Raw genomic sequence first — 15,203 nt, 5'->3', positions numbered from 1 at the left:
TTCATTCATTTTCAGTGCAACTGTGGAGATAGCTGAGTGGCAAGTGCTCGGGTATTTCCCTTAGCCCATTGACATGAATGGAGTGCCGAATGTGCATGATTGGCAAGTCCTCCCTGCACTGTGATGTCACTGCGGGTGGGAGAATCATCCCTGTAGTGACCAGAACAAGGGGACACAGGACACAGTTTTCAAGATCAGTGGCCGTCTCAGTGGTGAGATCCTCCAAGAATCAGCAAGTCATCCCCTATCCTGTGGATCATAGAATCATAGAAAGGTTGAGTTGGAAGGGACCTCCAGGGTTATCGGGTCCAACCCCCTGCTCAGTACAGGATTCACTAAATCATCCCAAACAGATATTTGTCCAGCCTTTGTTTGAACACTTCCATTGAAGAAGAACTCACCACCTCCCGTGGTAACCTGTTCCACTCACTGATCACCATCACTGTCAGAAAGTGTCTTCTAATATCTAATTTGTGTCTCCTCCCTTTCAGCTTCATCCCATTGCTTCTAGTCTTTCCTTGTGCAGATGAGAATAGGGATGATCCCTCTGCACTGTGACAGCCCTTCAGATATTTGTAGACCGCTATTAAGTCTCCCCTCAGCCTTTTTTTTTTGCAAGCTAAACATTCCCAGATCCCTGATCTCTGGGGAAAGGACCCTACTCGGTCTCTTAAGGTTCCCATATACAATAGACTCAAGTTAATGAAAATAGATGATTTGAACCAAAACAATTGCTTGTTGGCTGAAATTTAACAACGAATGATTGTTTCAACGGACCAATAACAAAGAGTCACCATCATGAAAGACGTTGTTCCATGTTTGAAATTTTTGTCCAATAATCGGACGAAAGAACTTCTGTTCAAATAAAGATCTTTTGTGTATGAACAATCTTTAGTTGAAAGAATGCTCCTGGAAAGATCTTTCATCCATCACCTGGCCTCATTGGTTGGGAGGGGTAACATCACTCCATACAGAGAACACTAAGAAAGTGAGTGAGGAGACTTATAAGGCCATCCATGCTCCTCTGGGTAATATGCAAATAAGGAAGCTTGAACAATACCTCTGCAGCGCCACTTTCTTGGTGCTCTCCCCAAGGAGTGATGTTACTCTTCCCAACCCACATCATAGGCCTCTCACTAGGCAAGCCAGGATCCTACTAAACACTGATGAGAGGGAAACCCCCTGAAACAGCTGTCTGAGTATGGATTCTGGCTTGATTTTCAATTCCCAATCATTGCTCTACAGACCTGTATAAAGGGTCAGACATTGATTTGAAGGAATGCTGCCATCCAATAGGTATTGTTCTATCTTACTTACTGGCCTCATTGAACATATACAGCCGGGTTGAACAACTGTGACGGACAATATGGACTAACGTGTGTATTGCTGCATCTGCAAAATGAATGTCCACCAAATGATCATTTGTTCAATGGTTGTTTAATTAGCAACCCACTTCTATCTAATGTGTATGGCCAGTTTTACTGAAGGATGTATTGATCTACTAACACTTCTCTGACCCGTAACTCGTATTCATTGCGGCTGCCAGACAATGCAAGATGGAAGTGTATGCTTCCATAATGGTCACCCTCAAGAAGTTTGAATTGACTTGCAGATAATTTTAGAAATGAGCTATCACATAGGATAAAATATTCTGCAGTTCCATATATCATCATGTCCACCACACATACAAAACCTAAGGATCCTCACCAGCAGAAGGTGGGGTTGCCCGAAATGTTCCTGTTACCATTTCTCCAAGGCTTGAAGAAGAAGTGCCACTTGGTTTACTGCTGGAATAAATAGCCTAATTAATTTGGCAGCCTTGAAGGAACACTCACTGGAGAACAGCAATTGACAGCAGTTAAGACCAACAGTACATAAAAAGATAAGATAACTATCTAATTATTTTGTTTGACTTAGAGTGCTTTCACATCTGCACTGGGGATTCCACTTGCACAGGGGAATCCCTGAGGTCAATCGGGTCAGGACAGAACCGAACAGCGCCAGACGGACCCCATGGTATATAATGGGATCTGCCCACTTTCCGTTGAACCAGAGGCACTGACGCTGCTGTGAAACCACCTATAAGGTGGTTTCACATCTGTGTCTTTCTCTCAGTCTTTGTTTTCTATTTTTTTAATTAAAAAAACTGTAGCAAACTGAACCCATAGAGGGCAATATTTTTTTGTTTGCTCTCAGTTTGGGTTCAGCTTAACTCCATTCTCTTCACTTTCAGTTTTTCTGAACGGAAAAAAGCGCAGCTTGCAGCGTTATTGTTCCCATCCAAAAAAATGGAAAGTGAATGGAAAGCACCTCTCCGTTTTGTTTTTTGCATTAAAGTCAATGACAGAGGGAAGCAAACTGAAGATCCTTTTTATCGGTACATTGCAAAGTAAAACAATAGGTGATCTCAGAGGGACAGGGAGGGAGAGAGAAGAGAAGCCCAGGGAAAAGGAGAGGGAGGGAGAAGCCCAGCTACCACCCTCCAGCCAGGTGTGTGTATTGTGTACATTCTGTATTGTGTGCATTGTACAGTCTGCTGGCTTTGAGGAAGAGCTGTGATAGGCCTCCCAGAGTGAAACTTGTAGAGTGTGCAATGACCTGCATATCCTATAATCAGCTACTCTACTCCAATGAAGTATTTGCATGCATGTATCCATTCTGCTTCAGTTTATAATCAGTCAACATTAAGTTAAAAACTGGTCACTTACCCTGTATGAAATCGCCCTCTCTTCTGTTCTTGCTGTATTCTGATATTCTCCAGTCTCAGTGGACTTGGAATGAAGCCGATCTCACAACCTTCTTTAACTAACCTCCCAATCCACCAGTCATTGTTGTATTTCTAAAATTCACAAACAATTTTTAAAAAGTTGTAAAAAATTTTGCCTAAATTTTCGAGAACATCCATTTTATGTTAGTGTTTTTCCCATCCAGCATAGTCCTATAGACTAGTAATGCATTGTCTATAGAAGTCTATTGGCCCGACTATACCCTTGCATGCCTCGATACCTCTCTAATATGCAGCCATATATGGTGACACACTAATGGTTTATTAAGATCCCAGATTATCTTTACCAGAATACGGAAATTTTGGGGTGATTAGATGGTGAATTAAAGTAATTGTATGCATACAGTATATCGGCATTAGTGAAATCGTCAGGTATTGACAAGTATTTCCATTAACATTACATTAACAGGTTTTTATAGTCCTGCAGTAGATCAGAAGTAAGTAATAATATATGGTTGGCAAAGGCTTAGGTGCTGAAGAGGTTAATCAAATCCCTTCTCTGAAGATTTGGCAGCTGGTCAGTTTTCCTTTTAGCCTTAACAAGTTGTGGTCTGACCACTCATGTTTTATTAGGTGGTGACAGGTGGCAAGACAAATACATCCCAGATTTACCTCTTTAATGTGTAAAAAATCCTTGGCATCAAAAGAAATGGCAGTGCCCGGTACAGGGACATCTTCATCCAGGGCCCCACAGTAACTCACATTCGTCCTCACAGCAAATGCCACTGGCTTGGTCTGTAGACACAAAGACACATCATGAATATCCGTGTAATTCTTACACTCTCATTAAATAGCAAATATTGACTTAACCAACTCCAGTAAATCATGCCAGGATATTAGAACCAAATCAACTTCCATTACAGATGGGTTTGGCACCCAACTGTTTTTTGTGCTCTGTGATAGAAGGCTATCCACACCATAGAGGTAAACCATCTGCTAGGAGACCAAGGACAAGGTGTCACCCAACTCAGGGATCCCCTTTCCCCATTTCCATGGGTGTTAAGAACCAAAGAAAGTTTAGCTGCTATTATGGGCATTACCACTGTGAAAATGCCACCCATTACTTTATAATCATGGGCACCTTCTTTTGCATCAAAGCATAGGTAATAAATACAGCGAATTTCCATTCATGTAGTTGTACCTAGATCGCATCATCTTTGAAAAAAATGTCCACAATCTCTTTTTTGTTTGTTAGAAGGTCATCCAGATCTTAGGCCATACTTGCCTATTTCCACATAGACTCTCGGAAAATTGGGAGATCGCTCGGACTCCTGGAACAGTAGACAAATCCCATGGGTGCTGCATATCTTTTAAGCTGTACTTACCTTTCCCTGTTCCAGCATTCCTCTTCACTCCAAGGCACCAATGTGGTGGCACCTGGGACTAAAGAAGGGTGCAGGAATGCCTGGTCTGTAGTCTGCATAAGTTCAGGGGTATTTTTTCATGTTGCGTCTTGATGAAAGGGTTATATGTATTATTCGTGATATCAAACTCTGAAGTTTGAGGCATAAACTATCCTACCAAATTAATTGGACACTTTTAAAAAGTAGTATCTATCTTCATATGTTAATACTTAGTGGGGCTTCAATGGCCCTAATGACATCAGATACTCTCCATGGCATACTTTCTACTAACATCTGATACACTTCAGCAGGTATTTCCCTCCATTCATCCTGAAAATGCCTGGCAAGTTCTCTCAAAGAAAAGGCATCAGCCCATCTACAATGGTGCAAGAAGCGTTGTTCTTTGAGAGTTGAGCAATGATTAGAACGTTCTATGGAGTGATGAACCTCGCTACTCCATCTTCATACCAGATGGGCATACCATATAGAAATAAATACTACTTTTGATTCTTGCTCAGGTGTCCAATTATTTTTTGTAGGATGGTGTACGTCTGGTCTGTAGTCTGCATAAGTTTAGGGATATTTTTTTTATGTTGCGTCTTGATGAAAGGGGTAATGGGTATTATTCATGATTCAAACTTTGCAGTTTGAGGCATATCTTATATTAATGGGTGGCCACCTTTTAGAATCTCCTTGATGTCCCTTTTGAAAAGTTAGCTAGTATGTGTTAAGCTAATCACATAGTTAGCTTGGGAGTTGGGACCACAAGCAATCACTTTTATTCTGGAGGGGTGGACTCGGCAAGGAGTTTGAAACTCTCTGAAGCGCCTTTATAGGAGAAATGAAGCATTACAGAAATCAATCCTCCACAGTGGGAGATGCTCTTTGATAGCCGCTCTCCACTCTTGCTAATAAGGGTTCGACACTCCTCTATTCCTCTGTGGGGTATTTGAAGAGTACGATGCTGTAATATAGCTTCTATTTAGAATACAGTATAGTTACTAAATACAAGGATATGCACACTATAGTGGCAGCCCCCAAAGCTGCTATATAGGGTCTGAAGGGAGGCCGATTCAGCATGACTCTACCCCAATGGGCAGTGTGAACCCCATCCTGTCCAAGTAAAAGGATTGTGTGGGTGTTGGCCAGTATTAAGAACAGACTCTATTTAGTCCCCCCTTTCCTCTGTGTGTACCTGCCATGGTGCACCGCCGCCTCTCCCCTAACTCACCCACTAGTGGAGTTGTGGTCAGGCACAGCCATCCTGCACACCATGCTCTCTCCTCCTCTGCCTGGTGTCTACCTATAGGGCACACAAATGCTGTAACTCCTTCTTTTAAAGGGCCAATGTAGGCGCTCTAAAAATGTCATCTAGGTACCGCTATGTAAGGCATACTCTCCATATGGAGGATACCTAAGCAATTAGTCCCATCAGCCCTTGTGACAAAGCCCATTTGTTTGTGTATTCAAGAGAGGCCGACATGGAAACGGTGAAAGAATTGACTTGCCGCGTCTTTGAATTCCATGCAGCATGTCAATTTCAGCATGGCTTAGCCACAACAGATCGGCCTCAAATCCCGTCCACTTTGCTGGCTAATCCCGGGATAAAAAGCCACGGGCAGAATTTCCATGCACAGGAAGTCTGCACAGAAATTCTGCGGCAATTACGCCCCATGTAAACCCCGGCTAACAAGTGCATGCCCCCTTATCTGGGCTCTGTACTTTGGACTTTGCAATTGCTCACTACCTGTTTTGACATTCTGCCTGGACCGTTTGGTTACACCATAACTAGTACTTTGGTTGTGCACCTGTTCACACCATCAGGTTCCTCAGCCCAGTACTGCATCAGCAACTATACTACCAGGACTATCTTTGCAAATAATGCTGCTTCCCACAGCAAAGACCAAATCCCGCTTGGAGGGGTCAAGTGTGAATTTCCCAAGTGCTGCCTCTTCAGATAGAATGAAGTCAAACCGGTGTGTGATAAAGTGGATTCACATCTGTCTACCTGCCAATACCCTTAACTAAACGACTCATATAGAATTACACAGTTTATAGAATGACGATTGTATCAAGTCATCACTTCTATGTATTTGATACAATTGATGGCAGGTGCAGTATGTTTTGTATCACCTCTCGGCACAGGTCTTACTTTGGCTCTCTCAAGTTGGACTGCAGCTTGCTGTTCTCTCTCTTGGCGTATTGCTTCTCTGTCTTCTTCCAGAGAGACATCAGAATCGGATGGTCTGCTAGTGTAAGAATCTGCTGATCCCTAGGAGACACGGAACGGGAATTAGGTCACATAGAAGATGCAATGAAAAGGTATTCATTATCTGTAAAGCAAGCAGGAATACACAACGTTCATTTACTGGTTTCAATGAAAATTCGGAGTCAAGAACAGGATCAGCTGCTCTTTCTTTGCAGGGAAGTTCCCAACTGTCCCACCTGCCTCGTCCAATTACGAAAAAAATGCACTTAATAACCCCTTCATAGAATAAGGCTTCATGCAGATCGTATAGGGTGTATGGCGGCATACAGTCTTTTGAGGCTCTTGTATGAGCCTCTGTTAGATATTAGTTGCTTCTAGGGGACAAGATCTCTGTAATACGGCATGAGATGGAGCATGCCACAATTTAGCTTCCAAATATGGTACCTGCATATAAAATCAGAGGCATACAGGTATACAGTAAGGCACCATGCATATATGGTGGCTCTTTTACAGCTCCGTACAAAACACCTTGCATGCAAAAGCAGCAGAATGCAGAATGTTAACAACAATTTTCATAGACCAGCTCAGTGTTGCTGTAATTTCCGAAACTCGCTGGCGCCTGTGCTGCATTATTCAATCACTATAGTTACAGGCAGAATATTGCAGTGAAGCCGCTGTATGTGTGTCATCTCAAGTCTCCCCGGGACTTCCAGAACTGGCTCGCATTTCACATAATTAAAGGGAACCTGTCAGCAGGTCCATTGCTTTGTATACAGGTCATTATGCAAACAAATGGGGTTCCTGCAAAGCCCCAAGTCTCCTGGGATATATAGCAATAAACATACTGGACTTTGCACTGCAGATACCCATAAGAAAACAACAGGCTTGGATCAACTATAAGGGCCCATTCACACAGACATGGACCCATTAAAATAAATTTGTATATGCAGTTTTTATGCGGATGAATGTTGTGCGAAAAGGAGAAATTGCAGCATGTAGCTTAACCTATGAGTAGGTAGGGGGGCTTTGCCTCTGCATAGGAAAATGCAGACCCGCAGAGGAAAGTCTGAGATTACTAGCCAAGAAGGTAGATATCTGATCAGCGAACCTGCCAGTTGTGAGGTCTAGTGAAGCGGGTCAGCAAGATAGCTCTGCTGTGGTCTACAAGCCTTTACCATGGCTCTGGGGAGTAATTCCCCAGGTACAGATCATGACTAATGCAATGGAAGATTGGCGGATCGTGCAATCACAATGGGGGAACCACAAGGGAAAACAGGTCAGAGAATGTGAGGAAAGCCCTAGTGCTGAGCAAATCAAACCTCCACTAAAGGCAAACTACCACCAGACAGAGCGCCATCATTAGAGAGGGAGAAGTAACCTGAGGAGTCTGACTGAGTATATGCTGTTATTGGCTGACTGTGCACTATACTTACAGAACGTGTATCATTAGAGAGGGGAGAACTGAAAAAGAACTTTGCTAAAAGTTTAGTTTAGCGTGAACCTGAACCTTGGGCGATTCTTCTACTAAAATCTCTTCTTCCTGCTTCTCCTGCTTTAGGGGTATAGGTGAAGTTCTGGTTTGGTTCAAACTAATTCGGACAGAACCAAACTTTTTACTGAAATTCAGCAAACTTTTGAAAAATTCACTCATCACTACTTACAGACTGTTTATGCCCTGTAGTACTTTAGTTATCTAAGTAAATGCGAATTACTCGTTTGCATAGTTACCAACTATCCTCCTCATCATTACTGCACCTGACATAATCCTCTCTGCTAGACTTGGGACCTAATCCATCCCACTCCAAGTTCTCTATTCAATTGTCCGGCAACAGGCTGGTGTGAGGCGATATAATAGGAAAGACCACCATGATAGGGAAGATCAACAGTGAGATTTGCAGTCCTTCATTATGTTCCCCGCTCCTGCACATCCCAAGGGCTCGTGTGGGAGGCATGATAGTAGCCATATTGATTGTCCCCTAGCTCTCCCACGTACAGATATAAAGTAGGGCAGCAGAACAAAACTTAAGGACTTATAATCAGTTGTTACTTTTGTTTTAAACAAGGATATGCTACTCATATTTAGAAGGACAAGACCCTAGTGTGCTACCCAGAAATGGGCACTTGGCACCCCCAAGCTCTAATAACATGCTAAATGTGAATGTTAGTGATTGTGTATTGTTTTTATGACATTTTGTGATGGCTATGTTATTTTACAGGTGTAAGATGATACTTATCCAGATACTTTACAGTGATTTCACAGAAACATGCCCAAAACCAGAGCTAGACCTATAATGAAAAATCTGAAGTCAGATAACTCAACCACACATGGATTAGGCCAAGTGAAACTCCACTTTTGAGCAGAGGAAATCAAGGCCCAGGCTATGCTGCATCACAATTCCTGTTATTGCTTTACTTAGGATGCAGATGACCACAGGAGAACAGTTGGCAGGTCCCTAAAAATCTGATGACCACATGTCTGTGAGGATATCCCCACATACTGCAGTAAAGAGAGTAGGACGGCTTAGAGAGGAAATAAAGCCACCCTGGTCAAAAAGCCTATTTTAACTGTAATTGTACCTCCAACTTGTATGCTTAGAACCATCAAGCATCATGGACAAGTAAATCATGAGCTACCTGCCTCTCCGTTTCACTGTTCTTTTTATTAATGGCTCCATACAATCTACACTAGGGAGCCAGTAGCCAGCCCAATGCATCATAACATCACTCCATCCTTTCAACTGTAGTAGTAATGGCTTTGGGTGTGATAGACTTTGTTTCAGCTACCTTTGAGGGGAACATCAGCCAACACTGTGGCATTGTCCATATGCAACAGCAGCCCCTTGCTATCAGCCACACTCCTGGTCAAAACATTAGGACCAAATAGCCACCAAAGACCTTTTCATGGTTTTTCCATACAGTAACATTGCAAATTGGGCTAAGGAATCAATTGTAGTGATAGTGTTACCATTCACTTGAATGGGATTGATGGAGATAGCCAAACCTTGTACTTGGCTCTCTTCATAGACAATGAATGGAAGGATTCTCACACATGTGCACTACTATTCCATTCACATAGACAACTTGGGAACTACAATCTTTCCAGAGATCAACCTTCCAGCAATCATACATCTATCACCTATAAGTATTTTATAAAAGAAAACCCCTCTAATGGCGTGTTGGGTGTACATGTATATTTGTTGTCTGTTGCCTGTTATATTCTGTTGAACTCATCTACAAAGGAGACTTCAATGAAGATGAATGCTCAGGACTAGTAAATAGCAGTTCATGATCCAAAATGAATGGGGTTATAGCCAGGGTTGTAGCTATTGGGGGTGCAGAGGCAGGAGTCCCTACCGGGTCATGGAGTCTTAGGGGGCCTCAAGGTTCTTCTATCACTAAAAACACACCAGTATTATAAATTCCACATGGTATGTAGGGAGCCCTGCTACAGATTTTGCATTGGGGTCCAAGAGCTTCTAGTCACGCTTCTGATTATAGCTAAAGAACTCTGAAGGTAACAACTTTAGTAGTGATATTTTTTGGTCAAGTGTATTCTGTAGTTCTCAATGGAGTATATACAACAGAGGAAACCCAGTGATGGCCTTCAAGAAAAGTCGCCTATTACTTTGGTCAGACTGGTTTGTGTGCAACCAATCTACAGGCTCCTCCAGCTACAGTGAATCTTCAAAGAATGGAAAATAAGAGGATAAGTCTTCATGTGCCAAATATGGGGTTTGTGAACAAGTGCAAAGTAGGGGCCCCAGCTTGAGTCACCTATAGGATGCCCTTTCTTCTAGACATGTTCCTCCTGTACCGTCCCTTTCAATAAACTGCAATGTTGAAATTTACTAAACCAGTTTTACATTAATTTTCCTTACAGCTCTTATAACAAGTTACATAATAACCCGACTCTGCCTCATGGGCGGACATCTGACAGCCCTTCTGCAAGTACAGTACATGGGCCCTATATTCTCCAATGGTTCATCAAAGAACACCCCACTTTCTCACAATCTTTTCAATGGACCAATAATTATGAGCTATGAAAATCATGTATATGCATGCTGTTGCTCCCTTCGCTTCAATGGGACCAGCGGCAATAGCGGAGCTGAAGAACCAGGAGAAGTGCTGTCATATACATGGAGGTCTTCGAAAGGCCTTCTTTACCTAGGGAACACTCCAGTTGTAAGACTCCAACTGGGAGTTGAGAAATATGTTAGGGTACTGCAACCACTGGTTATCCTAAACTTGAACCAGGATTTCTCCCATTGGGAACTACCAGCAAACTTTCTTCTATGACAAGGATCTTATACTTCGATGGGCCCCAACCTCCCACAATAAGTGCCACCCAAGACCTTCTCACCACTTGCTGCTGCGACAATAGTCAGGTACTCAATCACATACTAAACCACCACGTTTACAACAAATGGGCTGTTCTAGCCTAGGTCAAGCGGGAAAAGAAGGCTCCTCCTAAAAACTCTGCATCTATAAATATGCCCACTACTTGCTGATACCTAGCTTCACCAGTCCCAGCTCAGCTAATAAGCTTTAGCCAACACCCTATGAATTAGTTAACACTCTATGCCCCTACCCTACCGTCCCAAACTATGGGTGGCCATGCCTAGGCTAAGCTTTCCTCCACTCCATCCCTCTCTTTAGCTCAGTCCCTTACATGCAATCTAATAGACAATATGAAGCTGCCAATGGGCCCTTTTACATATGGTGTCCTAGATAGGTTGCACTGGTTGCACATATGGCATGTCTGCCCCTTGTCTGCATGGCATCGGTGGCATGTATGGAGGATAGTGCCCACACATTCAGGCTGTAAGATGGTTTGCTCCTTGTGTGATATCACTCAAGGTGTTAAGTTGTAGACATTATAGATTTAAGAGAAGAAAAGATGTAAGCCGCTTCTGCGCTCTCAACATGAGCCACCATACTACACACCTATAATTTCACGCTGCATGTATTTGTGAAAACGACTTTCAGATGAATGCAAACAACTTTACTGAGTTTAAGAGAAAATGAAGACTGTTAACCCCTCGGTGGCAGGTGTAGCACCGGATCAGCGTCATGTCGATGGAGGAGATCATTATTTTTTGATCAGTCTTAAATTATCTTGATACTATAGATACTTAGAGCCCTTTTACACTTGAACCACTATCGTTCCGTCAACCAATGGATCGTGTGAAACGGAATGATAATCGTTTAGTGTAAACACGGCAAAAAATTGAGCAAGAAATGACGATTCGTTCTCTTATCATTCATTTTATGCGGCATAAAAACCTGACAATTGGCCCATGTAAACAGGCAGTCATTCTTTTATGAACGACTGCCTGTTTACCCTAATGGAGGCGGACGTCTGGAAGAGATCTCAAGTGCGCTCTGCCTCAATTTAGTGAGCAATTAGCGCCCCTGTGTGAAAGCACAGAAGCAATAATTTCTTTGGGAAGGCTGTTGAGCGATTAAGCGCCCTACAGTCATCCCATGTGAAGCTGCCCTTAGGGCTCCTTCATACGAATATATTGTTACAGCCTATTCTACTCGCGGGTTTAGCGTACAGAATGCATTATACCATAGGCTCCCATGCTGCGGAAAAAACATATTGTGCAAAATACGCACGCAATAAAGATCGCAGCATGGTCTATCTTGGCACGTATTACACACGCATACACGCCACAGACATGACTGTTATAAAAACTAGAAGCAGAATTGTTACGTGACTGGTCCATCTTTGCAGTCTTTGGATTCATTTCAACACTACGATTGGGCACTGGATGCCGCCATATTTGTGGTGTGTCTTCAACTCTACTTTTGGAGTGTGACCCAGTAATAATGAATGACCCGAGCATGCTCTCCAAAGATGCTCCAGGTAATGCCGAACAGGAAGATCGCATTTTCGGCACTCTAATTTTTACTCGGAATGCAATGATGAATACTCCTTATAAGCTTATGACAATGTGTGTTTCTGCTGGGACTCTCATCAATCTGCTGTGATTTGTGGAGAAATCCATCTACATGTGTTCAATTTCCCTACAGCACTACCACAGGAGAAATTCAGTATTACACAATGCTAATTGAAATCAATTGGTTGTTTGTGTCCTCAGAACAGAGGAGCACAATCATTGCAACTGCTGGCTAAGAGATGAGGAACAGAGGATCCGACTTTTGTTAACTTACAATTCCCTTATAAGGTATATGAAAATGAGTTTTCTAAGATGGATAACCCCTTTTAATAAGATTGCAGTGGTAAGTGGCAGTTTAAATGTCCCAATCAAGAGCTCAAAGGGGGCTATCCTTGACTTCTAATTGATCACCTATCCTTAGCTTAAGCCATTAATTGGTGGGGGCCCAACCCTAGCATCCTCACCAGCAGAACGAAAGAGCTTGAGAACTGAAGCTTCTTTATTGCTTATCCAGCTAAAGCACCACACGGTTCATAGCTACATAGCGGTACATTCAAGTGAGCAGTTGTTTAGCTATAGTAACAGTAGCTCGCACCATGGCTTGATAGTTGAACCTAAGAATAGGGTAAACCAACAACACTACCACCTATTGGAAGGTCCTAAAAAGTAGAAGGAGAAAGAGAAAGGACTGAGCATACTGACTGGGAGCTTTCTATAAAAGAGGTGAATTTTGAGCCATATAGAGAGTAAAGATAGCACAGAGTGGAGGTGCTGCTGGAGAGTAGCCGAGGAGAAGCACAATAGTCTACAGAGGACCTGCTGCCTATGAGAGAGAGGAACAGCAGGGGAAGCAGAGACCCTGGATGTGAAAAGACTGCTCAGAAAACAAAGAGAGCATTGTGCGCAAGAACTAGAGACTGCCTGCTGTCTGTATCCATAAAGAGAGAGGGAGTTTACGCTACAGCCCCAACCTGGAAGAAATAACAGGACTTCGACAGAGGTCTTGGAAAGCAGTGGTAGAGTCCCACTTCTGGTCCTGGAATAGCCTGGGACGGAAGTAGTAACAACTCCCACCCAATGGAATTGTAAGTGAGGCTGGCCTCAAACCAAATAAAAAATGTGCACACCATTAGAGATGGAATAAGTAACCAACAGATCTATTGTATAGGAAGATGCTGTACCAAAGTGACTTGGACTATTTAGTAAACTGTCGCTCATGCCTGCTGTTACAGACTGAGATAGTGATACAAGGGTGTGGACACAGACCTTGCAAGTGGATCCTGTACAGTGTACTTCAGATAGACCGTGTAGTAGAGTGTTAACCTCTAAAGAAGAACTGTGTGCTAATACAGGATTTTTATTTTTGCACAACAGGCCTAATTTTTGCAAAGCGTTATTGATAATGTTCTTTAAGTATTGTTGTCATCTTATATTGTGCATAAATTATTACTCCTAGGATTCAGTTAAGGCCCTTTTACATGCAACGATTATCGCTTAAACAGCCACATGGCTGAACGAACTGCCAACATTTTTGAATAAAATTACTTGCACCTAATTATCTGTATTTTGCTTCATTAGCTAAAGTAAACTCAGCAGCTGGGCACTGGTTTATGCGAGGGATTATCTGGCCAGCAGATTCCATTGTCTTCTCCTGGGATGAATAAACACTGCACTCATTGTGCATGCAAAGCAAAACAAAATCATTGTTAAGCCTTTGAAAAGATGAATGAACTGCATTCAAATGAAACGAATTCTGAGCGGCTAAACAATGGATTATATGCCAGCTAAAAACCTGCATTTTCGTTTAACGATTATCGCTCACCTTTGCCCATTTGAACAAATTTTAAACGATAATCATTGTGTGTAAAAGTGCCTTTAGCCATAGCTAGTGCAAGGCAATTTAACCCTTTGCAATCCAATTTTGGATTCAGGGTTTCCTAGGGGGCTCTCTCTTTCTGCCATTATACAATGGTGCCATCTGCTGGCTAGAGCCAGTACTGCAGTATGAGACATGTTGGAGGACTCCCGATAACAAAGCGGCCAGTAATATACAGTAAGAATACCCTGCCAGACATCTTCCGACATCGAAGCTGTACAGCCTTCAATCAGAATGTCTTCAGATGTCAGACAGTGGATTGGAAAGGGTTAAAGGTAACAGATAATAATTGATTCACTGTTCTCATAACTGTTCTCACTTTTATTACTCTGTTCTTAAATAAATACTGTACTTTTTTGGTAATACTTATGCTGCATTGTATCCTGAATCCTGCATCGCAATACCATCATGTGTGACAATATCACAAGCCAAGATCGATGCCTCTAACAGGAAATACTAATTTTCCATTAGTTTGAACTATGAATCAGTAGTTCCTAAACTTTTTCAGGCTAAGGAAACTCAAACCAACTAGAGATCCCACTGAGGAACTCTAAGCTGCTGTTCATACAAATAGGTCACGGGACCACGGGGGGTATTTTTTCCATAATGATCTTTATATTGTGGGCTGTGATTGGACAATGTGGCCAGGTGATATGTGAGTATGGACAACACATCATCACATAAAGGAGTAAGTAAGTGGAGAGGATAGGTGGGTGGTGCAAGCACTGGAACTGAATGGGGCACATTTAATAATATGGGTGTAACAGTATGTACAGTAACTGAAGTCTGGATGCATCGATTGGGGAATACAAGGGAGCCACCTAACTAAAGCCAGGTATACTTGGAATGGTGTGCCGCCACCTTTTTGCACTGAGGAACGTTTTAGAAATTAGTTGAACACAGTAGACAGTATCAGTAGCTGATAATTGTGGAGAATCGCTCACTTCTCGCTGAATGCTTCACATTTCTATGAGCGGCGAGTGTTTAGGCATAACAAGAAGTGAGCAAATCAGCAATGATTTTTAGGCAGGCTGAAACTGCAAAACAAACGAGAAGTTTACGATGGCTTTGGAATCGTTTAAAAGTA

At 42.5% G+C, this 15,203-nt stretch overlaps 1 protein-coding gene across 2 annotated transcripts in view; it reads right to left on the bottom strand.

Annotated features, from left to right (window-relative positions):
- CACNB4 (calcium voltage-gated channel auxiliary subunit beta 4) overlaps positions 1–15,203 on the bottom strand; it is a 152,161-nt gene that overhangs the window by 36,206 nt on the left and 100,752 nt on the right. For both annotated transcript variants that reach the window (XM_066577428.1, XM_066577429.1), the window contains exons 3-6: positions 6,281–6,400; positions 3,398–3,520; positions 2,709–2,839; positions 1,708–1,784 (exon numbers count right to left, since the gene is read on the bottom strand). In XM_066577428.1, coding sequence (XP_066433525.1) covers positions 1,708–1,784; positions 2,709–2,839; positions 3,398–3,520; positions 6,281–6,400 — 451 coding nt within the window. The remainder of the gene's footprint in view (positions 1–1,707; positions 1,785–2,708; positions 2,840–3,397; positions 3,521–6,280; positions 6,401–15,203) is intronic.

The sequence above is a fragment of the Eleutherodactylus coqui genome, chromosome 8 (assembly GCF_035609145.1).
Source record: "Eleutherodactylus coqui strain aEleCoq1 chromosome 8, aEleCoq1.hap1, whole genome shotgun sequence".
In the NCBI taxonomy this organism is placed as follows: Eukaryota; Metazoa; Chordata; class Amphibia; order Anura; family Eleutherodactylidae; genus Eleutherodactylus; species Eleutherodactylus coqui.
This window is presented reverse-complemented; position numbering and strand designations above follow the sequence as displayed.